At 37.3% G+C, this 23,383-nt stretch overlaps 1 protein-coding gene across 1 annotated transcript; it reads left to right on the top strand.

Annotated features, from left to right (window-relative positions):
* The first annotated feature begins 652 nt into the window (after window positions 1-652).
* Window positions 653-3,736, top strand: STRIT1 (small transmembrane regulator of ion transport 1). Its single transcript, XM_036849575.1, has 4 exons — window positions 653-703; window positions 803-992; window positions 3,443-3,541; window positions 3,645-3,736. Exons 2-3 carry the CDS (start codon window positions 980-982, stop codon window positions 3,535-3,537), a joined length of 108 nt encoding a protein of 35 aa, XP_036705470.1. The 5' UTR covers window positions 653-703; window positions 803-979; the 3' UTR covers window positions 3,538-3,541; window positions 3,645-3,736.
* The last annotated feature ends 19,647 nt before the right edge of the window (window positions 3,737-23,383 follow it).

Below are 23,383 nucleotides of genomic sequence, written 5' to 3'. Positions count from 1 at the left end.
GTCATTTGCAGGAAACATTACTCTTGGAACTGTGTGGAGGTAGATCTGATCAGGTAAATCTTGTTTATAGAGGAGGACACTCAGTCTTGTGTTGGATTGTTTGAAAGTTGGTTACAAGGTCATTTTGCAAAACCTTTCCATCCAGACCCAAAAGTTACTCCAATGAGAATCTAGAGCATAATCTAGGTCATGTTACATAAGCCAGGTTGGACTTTGAAAAATGGAATGTCCTATTTTTATACATCGCTAATAAAAACAACAAGCTTATGACTGCTCTCTGAAAAGTCTAGGCAATACCACAGCGTTTTATTGTTTTAGTTTCTAGGATATTTATATTACAATTTTCTGTTTTTAGAATGGTTCATAGGAAGGGGCACTATTTTATCTTTTGCATTCTGTAATATAATAAAGAACTGTCTGTATGTGATATAACTTTTTCATTTCATCTTTATGACACTTTTTCCTTGGGTAGGTATTACTATCTTCATTTTAAAATCAAAGAAGCTGATGCCCAGTTAAGCAACTGGCCTTTATTACAGAAATAGCAGAATTGGAATTTGAAGCCAGGTCTCTCCAAATCCAATGTCCTTCCTTTCCAATATACCACCCTTCCTCTTTAATAGGACTTCTCTAATCGCAATGCCATCTTTCCTCTGTACACCCCCTTCCCTGAACATTTCCTTCATGTTGTCTGGGGCACTGGGTGAGTTAAAAAAATCTGCCTATCTATCTCTGGGTTAGGATAATTCAACTTACTTAATTGTTTAGGTCATGTAGCCCCTTGTTTCCTCCACAATAACAGGATAAAGAAAGAGAGGAGTTCTGCTTTCCAATGTCTTACATCACCCAGACAATTGGCAGCCAGGAGTCAGGCAGCTGCCACACTCTTCAGATGTCTATTTAAAGTTCAAAGAGATGCTGGATAACAATAACAAAGAGGTAAGCGTGGCCCTGACCAGCCCACCCCACAACAGGAAGAATGGCTGAAAAAGGTAAGATTTAAGACATCCAACTCTCTTGGCAAGTAAGGCTCCAGGCTCCCTGGTTTATCTTCTATTTCCCAATATTTGCTGTTTCTTAGTTATTCTGAAGAGTGTGGTATCTCTGCTTAAGTATCATTAACCGTATATGTTAGTGTGGCTGCAAAAAATGCATTAGATATGTAATTTATGGACCATGTCTATACGTCACATGAATAATTTCGAAAGGATCAGATAAACAAAAGAGCTTAATTTGTTCATGCTTGTTTTGAAAGATGAGTTAGAGGTTAGTTATTCTCCAGTGTTGTACTGGATTTGAGGCATTGTGGTGTGCTGGGCTAGCGTTAAGGACATTTGAATTCTGTGTCAGATCTGCTACTAAATGGCCGTGTGAGTTTGGGGGAAATCCCTCTACCTTTCTGAGTGTGTTTCCTGCCTCTGAAATAAAAATAAATAAAATAGGCTTAGTATGCTTCACATCTGAACTTCTTTTTTTCTGGTTTTTAAATGTTTTTTATTTTTAAGAAAAATGATTGACTGTAATAAATGATAAAATGGGCTGAATATATATATATATATATATATATTGTGTCCAAGTAAGTTTTCAAATGCCTATGGGAATTGATGCTTTTAATCCTGACAACAATCTCATGAGATATGAAGTGTTATCATCATTCCCGTTTTATAGATAAGGAAACTGAGGCATAGCAAAGTTTAGTAACTTGCTTGAGATCACAATAAGAGCGTGGTGGCACCAGGTTTTAAACCCAGACAGAGAGAAGAATTTTGGAATTACTGTTCATATTTAAAAAGAGGTTTTGTGCTTATTTGTGTTACTAAATATTCCTATTTATTTCAAACCAATGCTACAGATTATAATAAAACTTAAAACACTACTGTTAACAGAACACAAATGCAGGTATACTTTGAGTATTTAAATGCACAGTCAGTTGTATTGTTTTACAAAGAATAATAAGTAATGAGATACACTACGTTTAGTGCTTTATTATATGTAAATTTCAGAACTGTATTAAAATATGCTTGTATAAAATACTTAAAAGTTAATACCAATATTTTAATTGAGCATTTATAAGTTCTTTCTTTGAAATTGGGAAAAATACTAAATCAATATAGGAACAGTTCAAGAAATTACTGTGTACTTCCACTGTAATGCTACCTTAATTCATAAAAAGGCTTTCATCCAAATGAGAGTAAAAAGCATATCATAATGTTTCCTTTATCCTTAAAGCAATACCACGTGGCAGGTAAAGAGAAAGAAAGGGTTTTTTTCATTTAGAGGTTAACGCTTTGTTCAAGGTCACAGTGAGACGGACAAGCAAGGAAAGCTGCTGACTTGTGAGAGTTAAGAGAGACTCCAAAATTTTTGGAAAAATAGATTTAAACTATTAAAATTCATTTTAATTTCAGAATATTTGCTGTTATGAGTGTCTTCTAATTTTAGAAGTGTCTCATTTCCTGATGATTTTAATAGCACTTAAAAAACTTCACTTTTAGAGTGATGGAAATTGTAATAGGAATGCAATTGCTAAGAATATGCATTTTCTTTGTTAGCTAATGGAATAAAATCTGTGTTTTTCAATTAGGAATATATCTGAGCCTTTAACACAGGGACATTAATTCTATACTATGTCTTTCTGTGCTGTTTTGAATCATTTGGTGTGGTGTGTTGGTTGAAACAAGATTGAGATGCAGTGAATATTAAAAAAGAGATACTTTTATAAGTTGCTTTTTTACAGGTAAGGATACAAATAGGAGACACAAGAGGAATTATTATACTTTTGTCTTTTACGCGTGTGTTGGATCAGTGTTGGTTGCCGTATTGAACCAGTTAAAAAAATAGAATCTCTTTTCTCAATGATTACATAAGGTGTAATGCTTTCCTTTTCCTATGATAAAAGCAGCTATCAAGTCTAAGAACAATTTTCAACACCTTTCCCTATGTTATGACGACTAGTTTAGTAAGAATTACCTCAGAGTCAGTCACTTTCCAGCGTTTCTATGTAAACAGCTGGTCTCTGTGTTATTGAACAAATGCATGAATCTGTTCTGTATACACCACAGACACACCCACACAGTAATTAGAATTTACAAAGCCTTTGTAAACACGTGATGCCATTTGATCCTCACAACAACTCCTGGAGGTGGATATCATAAGTTTCATTCTCTGTGTCTTACAAATAGGGAAGTTCAAGCTCAGGATTGTCCAAGGTCACATAACTGTAAAAGGAAAGCCTATGGTTTGAACACAGGTCTTCTATTCCAATTACCCAGCTGAGTCACAAGTCCCTTTGTAGAAAAGAAAATAATAATCTTGTATGGATGTGATTAGAGAGTGTATTTTTCCCTTGATATTATATCAGATTTCCTCTTATCCTTTTGATTCAGAAGATTTAATACCAACATGACCTACCTAATCTGTTCTCTCTCGTTTATTTTTTCAGCGGTGTCTACATTTTCACACCTTCTGGTCCCTATTCTTCTCTTGATTGGCTGGATTGTGGGGTGCATCGTAATGGTTTATGTTGTCTTCTCTTAGAAAGGTAAAGTTTTCAATAATTGAATATGTTTCTTCACAAAGAAAGAATACACATTACTCCAGAAATAATCTTTTTTGTTTTACTAATGGAACATTTTATCGTGCAGGCAAGAAGACTTCAGATTGACATCATTTAGAAGAATTAAGAAAAGCATGGAAATGACAGATTATTAAATGTTTCTCGTGTAAATAACTGCAATGTTTGTTTGACATCAGTTTATAAAACTTGCATTTGTAAACTGGTACTTCAGTGGACATAAGAATCTCCAGAAACATTTAAAATTCTGGGTACCAATAATAACTTTAAGAAAATATAGATGAATTTCTCTATAACCTGGGAGTAGGAAAACTATTCCTACTAAATATGCATAAGCAATAGGAAAAAGTTTGGTACATTAAATTTTTTGGCCACCCCTCAAAAAACAGAAAAACAGAAAAAATGAGCTAGAGATAAGAAGAGACAGTTCATAGAAAACAAAATGTGAATGTAAACTTGACCCTTAACCTCTTTCTTACAATAAGAGAATTGTAATTAACACCACATTGAAGAACCATTACCTGTCAGATGGGAAAAAATGAAGATATACCAATATATGTCTTGGTAAGGCTGTAAGACTTGGTAAGTGAAATAAGCACTCTCATATACTGTCTTTAGAAATTCAAAATGGTACAACATTTTTAGGGGTGTTCAGCAATCAAAATACCAAAATTACATATGTATTTAACTTTTGACCCAGCTATCCCTCTTCTAAGAATATTGACATTTCCACAGGTACACTGCTAAAAATACAAAATGGTATATACACAAGTCTATTCATTATGGCATAATCTGTTAGAACGAAACTCTGGAAAAAGCCAAATATCTATTAATAGAAGACTAACAATAAACTGTAGTCTATCTACATAATGTGGCACTTAAGCAGCTGTAAAAAGGAATGAATGAAGGGGGTTCTCTATATGCTGATGTGATGTTATCTCGAGGGCAAAGTATTTATTAGGTGAAAAAAACAGGTACAGAACAATGTATGCTACCTTTTGTGTAAAAACTGAGGGGTTATACCAATATGCACACATACCTGCTTATATTAAAATACTGAAACAGAGGAGCCATAAATGGCTAGATATCTCTGAGTGTCCCTTGTTTTGGAATCAAGTAAATATCTTATAAATTAAAAAAAAACAAAGAAAAACATAATCCCCAAATTTAAAGCAAATTGAAACAAATCTAATAGTACATCAAATTGGTGGAGGACCTGTTAAAACACAGGTTGCTGGGTCCCACTCTCAGAGTTTCTGATTCAGAGATCTGGGGTGGGGGGCCTGAGAATTTCATTTCTAACAAGTTTTCAGGTAGTATTGATGCTGCTTGTCCAGAATGCATAATTTGAGAACTACGGCTCTAGAAGTGCTATGGTCTGAATGTTTGTGTCCCCTCAAAATTCATAGGTTGAAATCCTAACCCCCCAACTTTGATGGTATTGGGTGTTAGGGCAGGGATTGGGAGGTGATTAGGTCATGAGTGTGGAGCCCTCATGAATGGGATTAGCACCCTTATAAAAGAGGCCCCAGAGAGCTCTCTAGCCCTTTCACCTTGTGAGGACACAATGAGAAGTTTGCAACCTTAGAAGAGGGCCTCACTTGAACCTGGCCTTGCTGGCACCCTGATCTTGGACTTCCAGCCTCCAGAACTGTGAGCAAAAAATGTTTGTTTGCTGTTTATAAGCTACCCACCCGTCAGTGTTGTTTTGAAATAGCAGCCCAAGTGGACCAAGACAAGAAGGGACCCAGTTTCTTCCTTGTAATTATAGCATCCTTTTCTATTCAATTAATTTTCCTACTGAAATTAATCTCATCAAAACAGTTAGAGAAAGCTTTGGCTTTGTTCACTGATTCTTATCTTTTAAACTTGGTTAAACATTTCAAAAAAGCTTTTTTAAAACTTCTGTTTAAAGCAATATTTACAAAATGCTAACATAAAATGTGTATAAAATTAGGCTCGACTATTTTCATTAACAACCTGACCTAGTTTTAGTTTTCTCCAGACTTGAGAAGAATGAACTCACCTTGAATCAGAGGGCTACTGGATTCGGCTCCTGCAGTCTTGTGAAAGCTGACTGTTAAATTTTCAGGAATTTTGAAAGTTAGGCTACATCTCATTGGCAGCTGGAAACTGGCCACATGGGAGTTTATTTATATCACAGCAGTCAACAAGTACTGTAAATCAGGGCTTCTTCCCACTGGACAGCCAGTTCTTAAGGACACCCCTGACCTGAATCCCCTAGACTTCCCTGATGCTTATATGGTTTGTGAGGGCTTCAAGACCATGTATCATTTTTTTTCCTTTCTTCACATTCTGTTTGAGTTAATTAAAAATATGGTCTTTCTATTCACTTGACCTCTTTCTGTGCTATAGACTTTAATGAGAAACCCATGAAAGCAGTAGACTTTCTCAGAATACATACATTCAAACAAAACTGTAGATGTTATTTCAAGATGCTATTTCAATGGATTTCCTGAAATCCATTAAAAGACTCCCTAGGTAAAGTAGCCCCTGGGCTGTCACCAACTTTCTAAAGGCTTTAGACTACTTTACAGCTGGGCTCTGGTTTCCCTTGGGTTTAAGGACATCAACTCATATTTTAGCTTTCTTCCTGGCTAGAGACTGGGTTTTTCTGTACTTCTTTCTGCCGACACCATTCCTGCATGACCTGTCAGTCATCTTTCTTGCATTTTTATACCACAGAGTCCTGGCATTTGGTTAGAAAGTTATAAAACAAAATTGTGGCAACCTATGTTTTATGTCAGAACAACAACTTTCCTTTCTTTAGTCTAGAGTCTTTTTCTCCACACACACTGGTCCTTTTCTTTAGCCCTTTGAAGCTATAGGATATCTCATTTCTTGTTCAAATGTGTGCACAACTTTTCCCTGGAACACAAAAAGCTTCAGCATTCCCATAAATCTTAACTTTCTATCTATCTTTGACAAAGACTTTCTTATTTCAAGGGCTCAATATTCTTTTCCTTAGCACTTTAAAGCAAACTGTAGTGTTGTTTTTAAGCAGCAGTAGAAATGAATTTCCCTATAATAAGTAAGTATTTTGAGTCCATGTTTACACATCCAACCTGATCATTTTCTCAGAGAACAAAGAAAGCTTAGTGCAGTGAAAAGAACAAAAGTTTTGGAAGTCAGATTGTTGTATTCTAACTTGGGAGTCCTTTGAGTAGTTAATTAATCTCTCTAACCTTAGTTTCTCAACTCTAAAAGAAGAATAATATTTTCATGGGATTGTTGTGAGGACTGCAGTGTTTTCTAAACCTGCCTGAACTGAAACAATTGAGTCATTTGTTAAAAAGACAGATTCTCAAGCTCCTGCTCTGGAGAGTTCATTTCAGTAGGTCTAGAGAAGGCCTATTAAGAAATCAATTCCCCAGGTGATTTTTAGTATCACAGAAGTTTGGAAACACACCTATCGTGTGTGTGTGTGTGTGTGTGTGTGTGTGTGTGTGTGTGTGTGTGTGTGTGTGTGTGGTGTGTGTGTGTGTGTGTGTGTGTGTGTGTGTGTGTGTGTGTAGGCAGGCATTACTCCCTAGTACATGAGACCCTGATCAATGACAGCTTATATCAGTAAATCCAAACCACTTTTCTGTTTATAGCTGCAACAAAAAATTTGCACTTTATTATATTAGCTTATATTACATTATACTTTTTAATTAAATGAAGTATAATGATACATATTATTTGTCCACTAATATTTTCATATATGTGAGTTTTTTCCTCTGTTAAATTTAAGCCCTTTATGAGTGAATCTATTTCTCATCTCTCCAACTCATAGTACAAAACAGACAACTAATAAATATGTATCAAATGGGTAATTATTTCCCCCTTACAATATTCTTGAATGCACAGTGTTGATGATGTTCTAACTTTGAACTTTCAAGATGTTGTTGGAGCAATGTAAGCTGGATTGGAATTCTCAAAGAAGTAATTAGTGATATGTGAACAATAGGATTAGGTAGGTGATGACATACAGATCTCACAAAGCATAGAATCTTATATGCTTTTAAATTTCCAAAACCTTCAGCTTACATTCTATCAAACTGCAGCTATAACTATTTGAGAAGAAGAGTTTAATGAGTTAACTGTTACTTAAAATTTTCTGATTGCCTAATGCTCGGCCTTACATCATCACCAACCCTCACTCTGTGCCCCTCCCCCTCAAGGCAGGTATTGATGTCAGAGCTGAGAATACTACTTTCTCTATATTGTAATTAGGACATAAAAACCTCTCAAAGAAAGCTTTTTTATTACTAGCCATGTCTGGAATAAGAGGTAAATTCCAATGAGTTTTGAAATATCTAAGGAAACTCCTCATGAGCAACCAAGCCTGGTAGAGCTGAGGAAATTTACTAGCGAATAGAAGGCTAGAGGTGAGATCCCTGTGCACAACCCACAGTAATGTTTTCAACTACGGTTGGCCCTCTGTGCCCACGAGTTCTGCATTATGGATACAACCAACTGCAAATCTAAAATATTTGAAAAAATTCCAGAAAGTTCTAAAAAGCAAAAATTGAATTTGCTACATGCCAGCAACTATTTACATAGATTTACATTGTATTTACAACTATTTGCATTGCATTTATATTGTATTAGGTATTATAAGTAACATAGAAATGATTTAAAGTGGATTAAAAACCTAAATGTAAGACTGGATACTATAAAACTCTTAGAGGAAAACATAGGCAGGACACTCTTTGGCATAAATTGCAGCAATATTTTTTTGGATCTGTCTCCTAGAGTAATAGAAATAAATACAAAAATAAACAAATGGGACCTAATTGAACTTAAAAGCTTTTACACAGCAAAGGAAACCATAAACAAAATGAAAAGACAACCTACAGACTGGGAGAAAATATTTACAAACTATGCGACCAACAAGGGATTAATCTCCAAAATAGTCAAACAGCTCATGCAACTCAATATCGAAAAAAGAGATAACCCAATCAAAAAATGGGCAGAATATCTAAATAGACATTTCTCCAAAGAAGACATACAGATGGCCAAAAAGCATATGAAAAGATGCTCAACATCACGAATTATTAGAGAAATGTAAATCAAAACTACAATGGGGTATCACCTCACACTGGTCAGAATGACCATCATCAAAAAATCTATGAACAATAAATGCTGGAAAGGGTGTAGAGAAAAAGGAACCCTCCTACACTGTTGGTGGGAATGTAAATTGGTACAGGCACTATGGAGAACAGTATGGAGGTTCCTTAAAAAACTAAAAATAGAACTATCATATGACCCAGCACCTAACCAGAGAAAACCATAATTCAAAAGATATATGCACCCCAGTGTTCACTGCAGCACTATTTACAATAGCCAAAACATGGAAGCAACCTAAATGTCCATCGACAGAGGAATGGATAAAGAAGCTATGGTACACATATACAATGGAATATTACTCAGCCATAAAAAAGAATGAAATAATGCCATTTGCAGCAACATGGATGGACCTGGAGATTATCATACTAAGTGAAGTAAGTCAGATGGAGAAAGACAAATATCATAAGATATCACTCATATGTGGAATCTAAAAAGATGATACAAATGAACTTATTCACAAAACAGAAATAGACTCACAGACTTTGAAAACAAACTTATGGTTACCAAAGGGGAAAGATAGGAGAAAGGGATAAATTAGGAGTTTGGGATTAACATATAGACACTACTATATATATATAGACACTACTATATATATGTATGTTAGATAGTCAACAAGGACCAACCGCGTAGCACAGGGAACTCTACTCAATACTCTGTAATGGCCTATATGGGAAAAGAATCTAAAAAAGAGTGGATATATTTATATGTATAACTGAATCACATTGCTATACACCTGAAAGTAACACAACATTGTAAATCAAGTATACCTCAATATAAGATAAAAATTAAATTAAAAAGACTAAATTGGATACATAAAAAAATAAAGTACACAGGAGGACGTGCATAAGTTATATGCAAATACTATGCCATTTTGTGTAAGGGACTTGAGCATCTGTGGGTTTTGGTATCTGCAGGGGTCCTGGAATCAGTCCCATGCAGATACCCAGGGATGACTGTAATGTCCATCTGTAGATCTTGTAGTTAAATAAATCTTCTCTTTTTATTTTCTGAGGAAATTATTTCCCATTTTTACTATTTATTTTATTATCCCTTATTATTGCTTATTGCAGTTTCTCAGACATTGCCTCCCCCTTTTTCTTTGTTTCTATTTTTTTTTTTTTTTTGGACAAGCAGAGGATTCCACTTAAAACATAAACATACATTGGCCTAAGATTCCTTTATAGGAAAGAATACCGAAAGCTGAAGAATAATATTTTGAGTTGGTAATTTCCCAGAGAATGAGATAGATGAATGTTTTACTTTTATTCCACTCTCTTTTGAAAGTGATTTCTTGGTTTGCAAAACTGAGATGGGTATGCAATTTCTTATAAATCATCTGAATGAATCCTGAGTGGGCACAGAGCTGGGGTTTTTTTTTCAGAAGGTCAGAAATAATCAAGAGTTTAAGACTTTCGTCATTATCCTAGATTTAATTCCATTTTCAGTCATTTTCTTGGGCTGGGCATACATGCCATTATAAATTCAAAATTCCAAATGACACAAATATATATCTGCCAAAGTTCTTTTTGGAGCTTATGCCTATGAATATTAAAGGAAATTAGATATTGATTGCAGTCTTGATGCTGATTGAAACAGGGTCATGGAGAAACTGTTTTGAGTTGTAATAGGTTACTCGCTCTGTAAAATTGGTCCAGAAGTGAAGAGTAAATGGAAATAGGCTTCTTAGTGGTTTGCATACTGATGTGCTCAAAGCCACATTTTATCTCATCTGCATCATGTGAAGGTATACTCAGGATAGGATGCATTTTGATTTAGAAAATGCAATCCCTTAGTCTAATAAACATGGTAATCTCATCAGCATATTGTAGACATTGGGCATATTCCTCATTTATCTTGCTAAAGGTAGAAACTTGCTTTTGAGCCTGTTGACGATAGATGGACAGATTGCTTTGGAGTCAGAGTACGATCACCTCTTCAAGCAAGTGGCCAGATCCATCCAATTTTGTTTTTCCCTTTCTGCTCCTGTTCTTTTATTTAATATTCTCTCACTTTTCCTATTCTCATATTTAACCAACACATCTTTTCCAGTTTCAGTAGCCTGTGCAGAGTAATGGGATCACCTTTAATACCAGTAATTCAAACTTCCCTAGTTGCTGCTTCCCTCCTGATGAGGAACCCAGGAGGGTCTCAAGTGGGCATATAAATAAATGTCTGCCCCTTCTAGCCACCACTTCTCCTCTGCAGAACCCCACAGTTTCTCCCAGGCACCATGGATGGTTTCCCACTTCTCCCCACCTCTCCCATCAGAGCTCTCATTGGATTTGTGTGGTGGTCTACAGTCAAGTTGCTGTTTGTGGAATTCTCAAGCAGTACTGCCTATGCCACCATGTGCCTCAGAGCTTAATAGTTCCTTCCGTTTTTATCCCCAGCATCTACTCTCTCTCCCTAGAACCCAAACATACATCCAGGCAAGGCCCAGACAGACTCACCCGCCACGCTAAATTCACAATCGCTGCACCAAGCTCCTCAAGCCTGGCTCCTTCTCTGACAGAGATGAGTTCTTCCAGGGGGCTCCTCAGGTTTCTGCAAAAAGCCTTTAGTTCAGTGGCCCCATTAGGATGCCGAACAGGCTGAGAACTGTTTGGATCTCACTGCCACCCTAGTAACATATCTGGATTCTCAGAGTCCTCTGATACAAACAAGTGGGGTCAGTTATAATTTCAAACAAAATACAAGTCTCAACCCACCAAACTGATTTTAAAATCAGTGGCTTGACCAACAATTTGAAAAGCACTACTTAGAATTCAGTGTTTTTAGACATTACCATCTTGGTAAGAGCTTTCTCTGACCACCCATATCTCCAAACATACACACACACACACACACACCCATCTAGGGTCTTTATTCTTCCTAAGTGAGAGCATTTCCCTTTTGCATCCACCACTAGATGGTAAACTTCTTCAGTGTAGGACATGTGACAATGTAGGATTCACTGGAAATAACAGGGAAATGTCCAACAGATATATGTCAAGTGAATGAATGAATGCCTGAACATTGCCTTTAACCAAACAGCCTCACGAGACATATCAAGTGTGTGAAGCTCTTAGCACAATGTCTGTCACTTATTGAATGTTCAATTTGTATGAGATTATTTTAGTCATTATTAGTATCACAAACTTCCTCGTTACTTCTTTTTTTTTTTTTTATAAATTTATTTATTTTATTTATTTATTTTTGGCTGCGTTGGGTCTTCGTTGCTGTGCACGGGCTTTCTCTAGTTGTGGCGAGCAGGGGCTACTCTTTGTTGCAGTGCACGGGCTTCTCATTGCGGTGGCTTCTCTTGTTGCAGAGCATGGGCTCTAGGCACGTGGGCTTCAGTAGTTGTGGCACGTGGGCTCAGTAGTTGTGGCTCGCGGGCTCTAGAGCGCAGGCTCAGTAGTTGTGGCACACGGGCTTAGCTGCTCTGTGGCATGTGGGATCTTCCAGGCCCAGGGCTCGAACCCGTGTCCCCAGCATTGGCAGGCGGATTCTTAACCACTGCGCCACCAGGGAAGCCCCTCATTACTTCTTATATACATTCTTATTTATTGCACCCAACAACTCTGTGAAGTAGATGTTATCATCATCTCCATGCTGTGGAGATAAGGAAACTGGAGTGCAGAGATGTTGAGACTTATTCATGATTATTATAGTTAATATTATTACAACCAGGACTTGAACACACATCTTCTGATTTTGAATTACAAATTGTTCTTCAACTATACTATATGATCACCAAATTACCAGATTTTTTTTCCAGTTATACTGTGAGATGCACCAGATTTCAGGGGAAGGAAATCATTGACCTAAATAAGGGATTGACAGCTACATTTGTTTCTTCTGGGCAATACTTCATTTTCATGCTTCTTGGTCTCCACAGTTAAATCCTGTAGCAAGACCTCCCTTACCTCCTTTAACCTCTTTTTGGTTTTCTATAATTTTCTGTTATTTCAGTCCCATTCTGTGCAATGTTTTCAAGTTCTTAGATTTCTAAAAGTCCCTTGATGTAAAGGCAACTTGTACCATAGAACTTAAGGTTCTTGACCAGCTCTATATCTGGGTTGCCTGCTCTCTCTTACAGCTCTAAGCCACTTTTGCACATTCTGTTCCAAAAAGAACCACTATTGGCCCTAACATACTCCACCTCTCTTCCCAACACCTACATTTATACAACCGTTGATACTTCCTTCCACCCTTTAAATTTTGGCTCAACATGAATCTCCTCCATAGAACTTTAAACCTTTCTCTATATCTGCAGATATAGAGAGTAGTTGAGGGTTTTCATGTTGTCAGTACTGTACAGAGATATTCACACAGGCATTTGGAAGTAAAACTATAATCCCTAGATGTCAAGAGTTTTTAGATGCTTGCATAGTTCTCACTAATAAAAATAACGTATGTAGAAAACTATCATCAAAAGGTACATATGCAATAAATGACTTCTTCTCTCTAAACATTTCAAACAATACAGAAGAAAGTAAAAAACTTAGATTCCCTTCACCTATCTTTAATTCTACTCCCTGGTCAGAGATAACCACAATTAGCAATTTAGTGGGTATCAATCCAAAAATCATTTCAGTGCATTTACAAAATAGTTTGCATGTTATAATTGTAAAAATGCTTTCTTATACATTATTTTGCTTGATTCTCATGAAAGCTCAGTGTATCTAGATGTGTGTAATGAGACTTATGAAGGTGGACTTGCCCAAAATCTCACAGCTGGTCACCAGCTCAGCTGAACTTAAATTCGTGACCTAGGGCTCTGAATCACATGCCAAGTACTGTTCTAAGCATTTTGCCTGTGTTAGCTCATCTAATCTTTATGATGGCTTTCTTAACTAGGTGTGATTATTATGTCCATTTAAAGATGAAGAAACAGATTCAGAGAGGTTAAGTAACAAGCTCCAGTCACACAGTTTGTCACTATCAGAACTTGAACCCAGGCAGTATCCTTTTGAGCCTGGAGATCGCTATGTTATGTTGTATATTCTTTCTGCTATAGAAAATTCTGTCTCAAAGCCTGTGCATTTAAGCCTGGTAGAGCTGCAGAGAGCATTGTACTCTTACAGCAAATGATTTAGATCTTATTTATGCTGCTGCACGTATCTATATTGCTTATATTTTTGTATCCCATTAGATTGTATCGTCATGTAGTTAAAGCACTCTGAACAGCTCTCCTTGGTGTGAGATGCTCAATAGTCTACCTTCTTTCCTCCCCTCCCCCTCTTCTTTTTCTTCTTCTTCTAAGGCAGAGGCTGATGTATTCACTTTCCCACCATTCTTGATTGTATATCCACTGAAGGCGGTGTACAGTGACGGTGATGTGGGAGCTCTGAAAGTCTCCCTGGGGGTTGCCTGGAATATGTCTCTAGAAAGTGATGATTTTAAAACTTTCAAGTTTAGGGACTTTGCTTCACAGTCTTGGGACTTACATGTGATACAAAAATACCCACAAAAATAATCCTTTAGAAGACTTTAAAAAAATCTACGTCTACATAAATTCACTTTAGAGAAAAGTGAAAAAAATAAATCAGTGGGCATTTCAGTAGTAACTCTAATACAGGAATCCAAAGAAGTTTTAAAAGAATAACAGCAGCAGCAGCAACTCATTAATCATTGTAACTTTATGGACACAGTTAGTGACAAGGAAAACTTTTGCGAAGAAAAGTGGTGTGGTGTGTAAACATGTCAGGTCATAGGAACAGAGTGGAGTCAAAGCAGACAGCAAGGTTTTGTGATGCATCATCTGGAGGAAAGCAGATGCAGGGTCAAGTGTAGGGCAGAGCTCCTTGTTACATTTTCAAACCATATCCCAGTTTTCACTGATGTCAATCTAAGAAACTTAGCTACCGAGAAGCATTTGAAACTCATTGCCTATGATAATTTTGCTTAACAGTTATCAGCTGGAATTTCTTCTTTTAGGGGAAGGCCATAGCCCAGGGAGTGAAAGCATTAGTGCCCTTCTGATTAATCATCTTAGTCTAAGAAACAGTAAAGGAAAAATCTGACTCAGTACTCAGCTCTGGAAAAACTGTTGGAATTGTTCTGCCCTTGAGATACGTGAAGTATGAGTTGGTGACTGCCTATAGAAGAAGGACTTGAAGAACGATGGAAACCTAAAGCCTCAGTAATGATCAATCATGTTGTAGTTAGACTGATTTCTGACAAAACTACTCGATGTATTGTCTTTTTTTTTTTTTCACGTCTGGCCCATAGTTTGATAAAGGAGTATAAGAGAGATTTTTTTCCCTAGCAAGTTGATGAAAATGTGTTTTACAACCAGACCAGGGATCTGTGTAGTATGAATTATCTTTGCAAATAAGTATCCAAAGCTATATTGTTGTTTGGTGTTGCGTGGGTAAGGGTTGGTTTCTCTCAAGTCAGTGTACTCTGTATTTATAAAGCCTACCCCTCGGGCGTCCCTGGCGGTGCAGTGGTTAAGAATCTGCCTGCCAATGCAGGGGACATGGGTTCGAGCCCTGGTCCGGGAAGATCCCACATGCCACGGAGCAACTAAGCCTGTGCGCCACAACTACTGAGCCCGCGTGCCTAGAGCCTGTGCTCCGCAAGAGAAGCCACTGCAGTGAGAAGCCCGGGCACCGCAACGAAGAGTAGCCCCCGCTCACTGCAACTAGAGAAAGCCCGCGCACAGCAACGAAGACCCAGCGCAGCCAAAAATAAAATAAATAAATTTATATTAAAAAAAAAAAAAGCCTACCCCTCAAACCACCTTTCTAACCCATCCCTCTACATCCCTCTAAATCTTATGTCTGCTTTTCAGTAATTCACTACTATCATTTTTGCTCCCATTAGGTTCTATCTAAAGGAATTTTAATCGTTTAGTAAAGAAAATAAAGTCTGTGTGGCTATGTGTGTGTCTCCTGAAAGAGAAATTTGACAAAGACGTTTCCTTCCTTTTAAAACTATATCAAGTCTTTGGGTATTTCTTACTCCAGTAGTTCTCAAAATTTGGTACCTGAACTAGTGGTATCAGCATCATCTGCAAACCTGCTTGAAAGGCAAATACTTTGAATCAGACACTTTGAGGGTAGGGCCAAGCAATTGGTGTTTTTACAAGTTTTCCCGGTGAATCCGAGGCACACACGCTCAAGTTTGAGAATCCAATGCACACATGTCTCCAAGCCATCTCTCTAACTTTCCTAAAATATCCTCTCAGCTTGGGCATGTATAAAAATACTGACACAGTCTATTTCTTTGAAATCCATGAATTTCTTTTTAAATTAAAGATTACAAAATGGTGTTTGCTCTCTTTCTGAATCTGGAACTAATTTAGTCATGGTGAATTCTACATTAATATAGGGGTAATAATAATTTAGGGGTCCCAGATTCACATGCCTTTGGGGCCAGCAAGGTAGCAGAAGTGAGTGAGACGGAAAACCAATATAAGAAAAACAGAGAAGAATACTGACAACTTTGTGAACAAATGGAGAGTTCACTCCTTCCTGCTCAAATTCATTGAAATACATATCTCAAAGAATATTGTCTGTTAGAACATATCTTCTTACAACCTTTGGTTTATACTGCAGCCAACAGAACAAACAAAAAGATCTATTTAAAGTCTACTCTCAAGGAAAGAACTTGTAAATAGTGATTTTAATTCTGATTGCTGTTGGAATTACATATATATGTAAATAAAAGAAAATAAAAATGTAGAGTACAGTAAAATTCTTTGCTTTGAGTTATACTTTAGGAAACCAAAGTAGGGTTTATAACTAAGTTTAAAGACTTGTGCAGGCTTTGAGATCTTTTTACAATGACTTGATTTTATTTCCTCATCTGATTTCACTTAGCATTAAGTTAAGAAATATATGCAAGAGCAAATACAAGACAGCTGTAACTTGTAAAGAAATCAAAGTGTGGGAAGGCAAAGAAATTAATGTAAGATCTACATTTTTGATCTAAGATCACTACTATACAGGACTCTTGGGCTTTTGGATAAAAAGTTAATATAAGTAAAGCAAGTGTTACTGATTTCCTTTCATCTAATGAAGGTTTATAAAAGAAAATGACATTTCTGGATTTTTTTCCCCTTTGAAGAGATGAGATTGGCTTTCCAGTTAACAAATACTCCCCCCTCTCCTTCACCTCAAAATTTGAAAAACAGACTTTTTTTTAGCTTAAAGATTATATTTATTTTCGCTGGGCTTCTGGAAACTATACTATACATTTAAATAAAATTTAGAGGAAGGGTCTCTTTTTTTCTTCCAGTTTTATTGAGATATAATTGACATATGGCACTGTTTGTTTTAGGTGTACAGCATAATGATTTGACTTACATACATCATGAAATGATTATCACAATAAGTTTAGTGAACATTCATCATCTCATACAGATGCAAAATTAAAGAAATATAGATTTTCACAGGAAGAACTCTAATCTGAAGGGCTGGGTACCAGGCTTCTGCCTGTGGTACACAATGAGCAAGTGAAACTAGTTGAAGCACAAAGGAAAAAAAAGTTCCACCTAGGAAAACCACAAACTAGTGAAAAGTTTACTAAGGCAAGGCACTGGAGGAGAGATCTCCACGAAGACAGGAGGGAAGGCAGACGTTAAGAGCAAAACTGGAATGGGGGCGGGGAGGAGCAGCCAAGACGGCAGAGTAGAAAGACCCTGAGCTCACCTCCTCTCACAAGCACACCAAAATCACAACCATCTGCAGAACAACCATCAAGGAAAAACACTAGAACCCACCAGAAAAGATCTTCTACAACTGAAAACATAAAGATGGAACCACGACAAGATGGGGAGGAGGGGCAGATTTGGGATGTAATCAAATCCCATACCTGCTGGGTAGGCGATCCACAGATTGGAGAATAATTATATTGCAGAGGTTGTCCCACAGGAGTGAGAGCTCTGAGCCCCCATGTCAGGCTCCCCAGCCCAGGAGTATGGTACGGGGAGGACGAGCCCCCAGAGCATTTCACATTAAAGGCCAGTGGGCTTAATTGCAGGAGCCCCACAGGACTGGAGGAAATAGAGACTTCAAAGGGCGCACACAAAATCTCATGTACACCAGGACCCTGGACAAAAGCAGTAATTTGATAGGAGCCTGGGCCAAACCTACCTGCTGGTCTTGGAGAGTCTCCTGGAGAGGCAGGGGGTGGCTGAGGCTCACTCTGGGGATGTAGACACTGGTGGTAGATATGTTAGTGAACATTCAACTGCATGAACACTCCTGGCAGCTGCCATGTTGGCTAATTAGAGCCAAGACTGGTCACACCCAACAGCCTACAGGCACCAGTTCTGGGACTCCTCAAACCAAGCAACTGGGTGGGGATACAGCCCCACGCCTCAGCAGACAGACTGCCTAAAGACTTCCTGAGCCCACAGCTCTACCTGCCAGTGGGCAGGCACTGACCCTTCCTGCCAGGAAACCTGCACAAGCCTCTAGACCAGACTCACCCACCAGGGGGCAGACATCACAGGCAAGAAAACTGTGATCCTGCAGCCTGTGGAATGAGTCTGCCAACAACAAGCCAGACCATACCCTGAGACCAGCTTGGCCCTGGCCCTTCCCACTAGCAAGCCAATGCAACCTTTGAGACACACTCACCCCAAACCCAACCATATCAGGAACCAGCCCTCCTCCTTCAATGATTGAAACAAGCTCTGGGATCCCTGGGCCCTGCAGCCAGACTCCAGGAACAAGATTTGCCTGCCAGCAGTCCAGCACTAACCCCAGGATCTATCTTTACCTGCCAGTGGGTGGACCCTGACTCTGCCCACCAGTGAGCCACCACTAGCCCCAGGGACCCCCATGGTTCTACAAACATCCATCTTGTGACCAGGCCCCACTAAAGAGCAGCCAGCAGCATCTGCACAAGGTAGGGCCTGGCAACCAACCAGACGAGGGGCCAACCAAGCCTACCAGACAGCCTGCATAGTCAGCCCACAACACCAGACGGACACATGCAGCCCTCTTAGGGGGAACCCCTAGAGCATATAGCTTAGGTGATGAGAAGGGAGGACACTGCTTGGATGCATAGGACATTTCCTCAGAGAGCCACTTCTCCAAGATCAAGAAACATAACTAACCTACCAAATACATAAAAATACACATAGCAACTTAGACAAAATGAGGTGGCAGAGGAATGTGTTCCAGATGAAAGAACAAGATAAAACCCCAGAAGAAGAACTAAGTGAAATGGAGATAGGCAATCTATCAGAGAAAGAGTTCAGAGTAATGACTGTAAAGGTGATTAAAGAATTCAGGAGGAGAATGGATGCATAGAGTGAGAAGTTAGAATTTTTTAACAAAGAGTAAGAAAATATAAAGAACAACTAACCAGAGATGAAGAATACATAAATTAAACGAAAAAAAAAATACACTAGAAGGAATCAAGAGTAGACTAAGTAATACAGAAGAATGAATCAGTGAGCTGGAAAACAGAGTTGTGAAAATCACTGCCACTGAACAGAAAAAAGAAAAAGAATTTTAAGAGATCTCTGGGACAACATCAAGCACCCAATATTCACATTCTAGGGGTCCCAGAAGGAGAAGAGAGAGAGAAAGAACCTGAGAACATATTAAAAGGGATAATAGCTGAAAAGTTCCCTAACCTGGGAAAAGAAAGAGTCACCCAAGTCCAGGAAGTGCAGAGTCCAACGCAGGATGAACCCAAAGAGGAACACATCAAGACACATTGTAATCAAAATGACAAAACTTAAAAATAAAGAGAGAATACTAAAAACAGCAAGGGAAGAGCAACAAATAACATACAAGGGAATTCCCATAAGGCTATCAGCTGATTTTTCAGCAGAAACTCTGCAGGCCAGAAGGGAGTGGCATGACTGTTTAAAGTGATGAAAGGGAAAAAACTACTACCAAGAATACCATACCCAGCAAGGCTCTCATTTAGATTTGAAGGAGAAATCAAAAGCTTTACAGACTAGCAAAAGCTGAGGGAATTCAGCACCACCAAACCAGCTTTACAATGAATGTTAAAGGAAATTCTCTAGGTGAAGAAGAAAAGGCCACAACTAGAAACAAGAAAATTACAAAATGAAAACCTCACTGGTAAAGGCAAACATACAGTAAAGGTAGGAAGTCATCCACACACGAATATGAAATCAAAACCAGTAAGCATGAGAGGGAGAGAATACAAATGCAAGATATTTAAAACACATTTGAAATTAAGAGATCAGCAACTTAAAACTATCATGTACATACATATACATTGCTATATCAAAACATTACAGTAAATGCAAACCAAAAATCTGTCATAGATATACACACAAAAAATAAAAAGGAATCCAAAGACAACACTAAATATAGTAATCAAATCACAAGAGAAGAGGACAAAAGAGGAAATGGGGAAAAAAAGACCTACAAAAGCAAATTCAAAACAATTAACAAAATGGCAATAAGAGTATACACATTGATAATTACCTTACATGTAAATAGATTAATGCTCCAACAAAAAGTCATAGACTGGCAGAATGGATACAAAAACAAGACCCATATATATGCTGTCTACAAGAGACCCACTTCGGATCTAGAGACACATACAGACTGAAAGTGATGGGATGGAGAAAACGTATTCCATGAAAGTGGAAATCAAAAGAAAGCTGGAGTAGCAATATTATATCAGACAAAATATACTTTAAAATAAAGACTGTTACAAAAGACAAATAAGGACACTACCTAATGATGAAGAGATCAATCCAAGAAGGAGATATAAGAATTATAAATACATATGCACACAACATAGGAGCACCCCAATATATAAGGCAAATGTTAAAGACATAAAGGGAGAAATCGACAGTAACACAATAATAGTGGGAGATTTACACCCCAATTACATAAATGGACAGATCATCTAGACAGAAAATCAATAAGGAAACACAGGCCTTAGATGACACATTAGACCAGATGAACTTAACTGATATTTATACAGCATTCCATCCCAAAGCAGCAGAATACACATTCTTTTCAAGTGCACATGGAACATTCTCCAGGATAGATCACATGCTAGGCCACAAAACAAGCCTCAGTAAATTTAAGAAAATCGAAATCATATCAATCGTCTTTTCCAACCACAACACTATGAGACTAGAAATCAACTACAAGGAAAGAAGTGCAAAAAACACAAACACGTGGAGGCTAAACAATATGCTACTGAACAACATCTGAATCACTGAAGAAATCAAAGAGGAAATAAAAAAATACCTAGAGAAAAATGAAAATGAAAACACGACCATCCAAGACCTATGGGACGCAGCAAAAGCAGTTCTAAGAGAGAAGCTTATAGCCGTACAAGCTTACCTCAGGAAACAAGAAAATCTTGAATAAATATCCTAACCTTACACCTAAAGGAACTAGAGAAAGAAGAACAAACAAAACCCAAAATTAGTAGAAGGAAAGAAATCACAAAGGTCCAAGCAGAAATAAATGACATAGAGATTAAAAAACAATAGAAAAGATCAATGAGACTAAAAGCTGGCTCTTTGAAAAGATAAAATTGATAAACTTTTAGCCAGACTCATCCACAAAAAAAGGGAGAGGGCCCAAATCAATAAACGTAGAAATGAAAAAGGAGAAGCTACAACCAACACCAAAGAAATACAAAGGACCATAAGAGACTAGTACAGGCAACTATATGCCAATAAAATGGACAACCTAGAAGAAATGGACAAATTCCTAGAAATGTGCAATCTCCCAAAATTGAACCAGGAAGAAATAGAAGATATGAATAGACCAATTACCAATAGTGAAATTAAATCAGTAATTTTAAAACTCCCAAGAAACAAAATTCCAAGACCAGATGGCTTCACAGGCAAATTCTATCAAACATTTAGAGAAGAGTTAACACCTATCTTTCTGAAACTATTCCAAAAAATTCCAGAGGAAGGAACATTTCCAAGACAAAGATATCACACACAGAAAAAGAAAATTATAGGCCAATACCACTGATGAACATAGATGCAAAAATCCTCAACAAATATTAGCAAACTAAATCTAAGAATACATTATAGAATCACACACCATGATCAAGTGGAATTTACCCCAGGGATGCAAGGATATTTCAGTATCGGCAAATCAATCAATGTGAAACACCACATTAACCAACTGAAGAATAAAACCATGTGATCATCTCAATCGATACAGAAAAAGCTTTCGGTAAAATTCAAAATCCATTTATGATAAAAACTCTCCAGAAAGTGGGCATATAGGAAAACATACTTCAACATAATAAAGGCCATGTATGACAAACCCACAGCTAACATACTCAATGGTGAAAAGCTGAAAATATTTCCTCTAAGATCAGGAACAAGACAAGGATACCCACTCTTGCCACTTTTATTCAACATAGCTTTGGAAATCCTAGCCACAGCAATTAGAGAAGAAGAAGAAATAAGAGGAATCCATATTGGAAAGAAAGAAGTAAAATTGTCACTGTTTGCTGATGGCATGATTCTATACGTAGAAATTCCAAAAGCACCACCAGAAAATTACTAGAGCTCATCAATGAATTTGGTAAAGTTGCAGCATACAAAATTGATATACAGAAATCTGTTGCATTTCTATACAATAACAATGAAATATCGAAAGAGAAATTAAGGAAACAATCCCACCTACCATTGCATCAGAAAGAATAAAGTACCTAGGAATAAATCTACTTAGGAGAAAAAAGACCTGTACTCTGAAAGCTATAAGATGTAAGATGCTGATGAAAGAAATTGAAGATGACATAAACAGATGGAAAGATATACCATGTTCTTGGATTGGAAGAATCAATATTGTTAAAATGACAATACTACCCAAGGCAATCTACAGATTTAATAGAATCCCTACCAAATTACCAATGGCATTTTTTCACAGAACTAGAACAAATAATTTTAACTTTTGTATGGAAACAGACCCCAAATAGCCAAAACAATCCTGAGAAAGAAGAACCCAACTAGAGGAATCATACTCCCTGACTTCAGACTATACAAAAAAGCTACAGAGATAAAAACAGCATGGTATTGGCACAAAAACAGACACATAGATAAATGGAACAGGATAGAAATACAAGAAATAAACACATGTGCTTATGGTCAATTAATCTACAACAAAGGAGGCAAGAATATACAATGGAGAAAAGACAGCCTCTTCAATAAGTGGTGCTGGGAAAACTGGACAGTTACATGTAAAAGAATGAAATTAAACATTCTTTAACACCATTCACAAAAATAATCTCAAAATGGATTAAAGACCTAAGTGTAAAACCAGATACTACAAAACTCCTAGAGGAAAACATAGGCAGAACACTCTTTGACATAGATTGCAGCAATATTTTTTTTTGGATCCATCTCCTAGAGTAATAGATATAAACAAATAAATAAAAAATAAACAAATGGGATCTAATTAAACTCAAGAGCTTTTGCACAGCAAAGGAAACCATCAACAAAACAAAAAGACAACATATGGAATGGGAGAAAACATTTGCAAATTATGCGACCAACAAGGGACTATTTTCCAAAATATGCAAATAGCTCATACAGCTCAATATACAAAAAACCAATCAAAAAATGGGTAGAAGATATAAATAGCCACTTTTTCCAAAGAAGACATGCAGATGACTAATAGGCATATGAAAAGATGCTCAACATCACTAATTATTAGAGAAATCAAATCAAAACTACAATAAGGTATCACCTCACACTCATCA

The sequence above is a fragment of the Balaenoptera musculus genome, chromosome 4 (assembly GCF_009873245.2).
Source record: "Balaenoptera musculus isolate JJ_BM4_2016_0621 chromosome 4, mBalMus1.pri.v3, whole genome shotgun sequence".
NCBI lineage: Eukaryota > Metazoa > Chordata > Mammalia > Artiodactyla > Balaenopteridae > Balaenoptera > Balaenoptera musculus.
The sequence above is the reverse complement of the archived record's forward strand: the minus strand, read 5'-3'. Positions and strand labels throughout refer to the sequence as shown.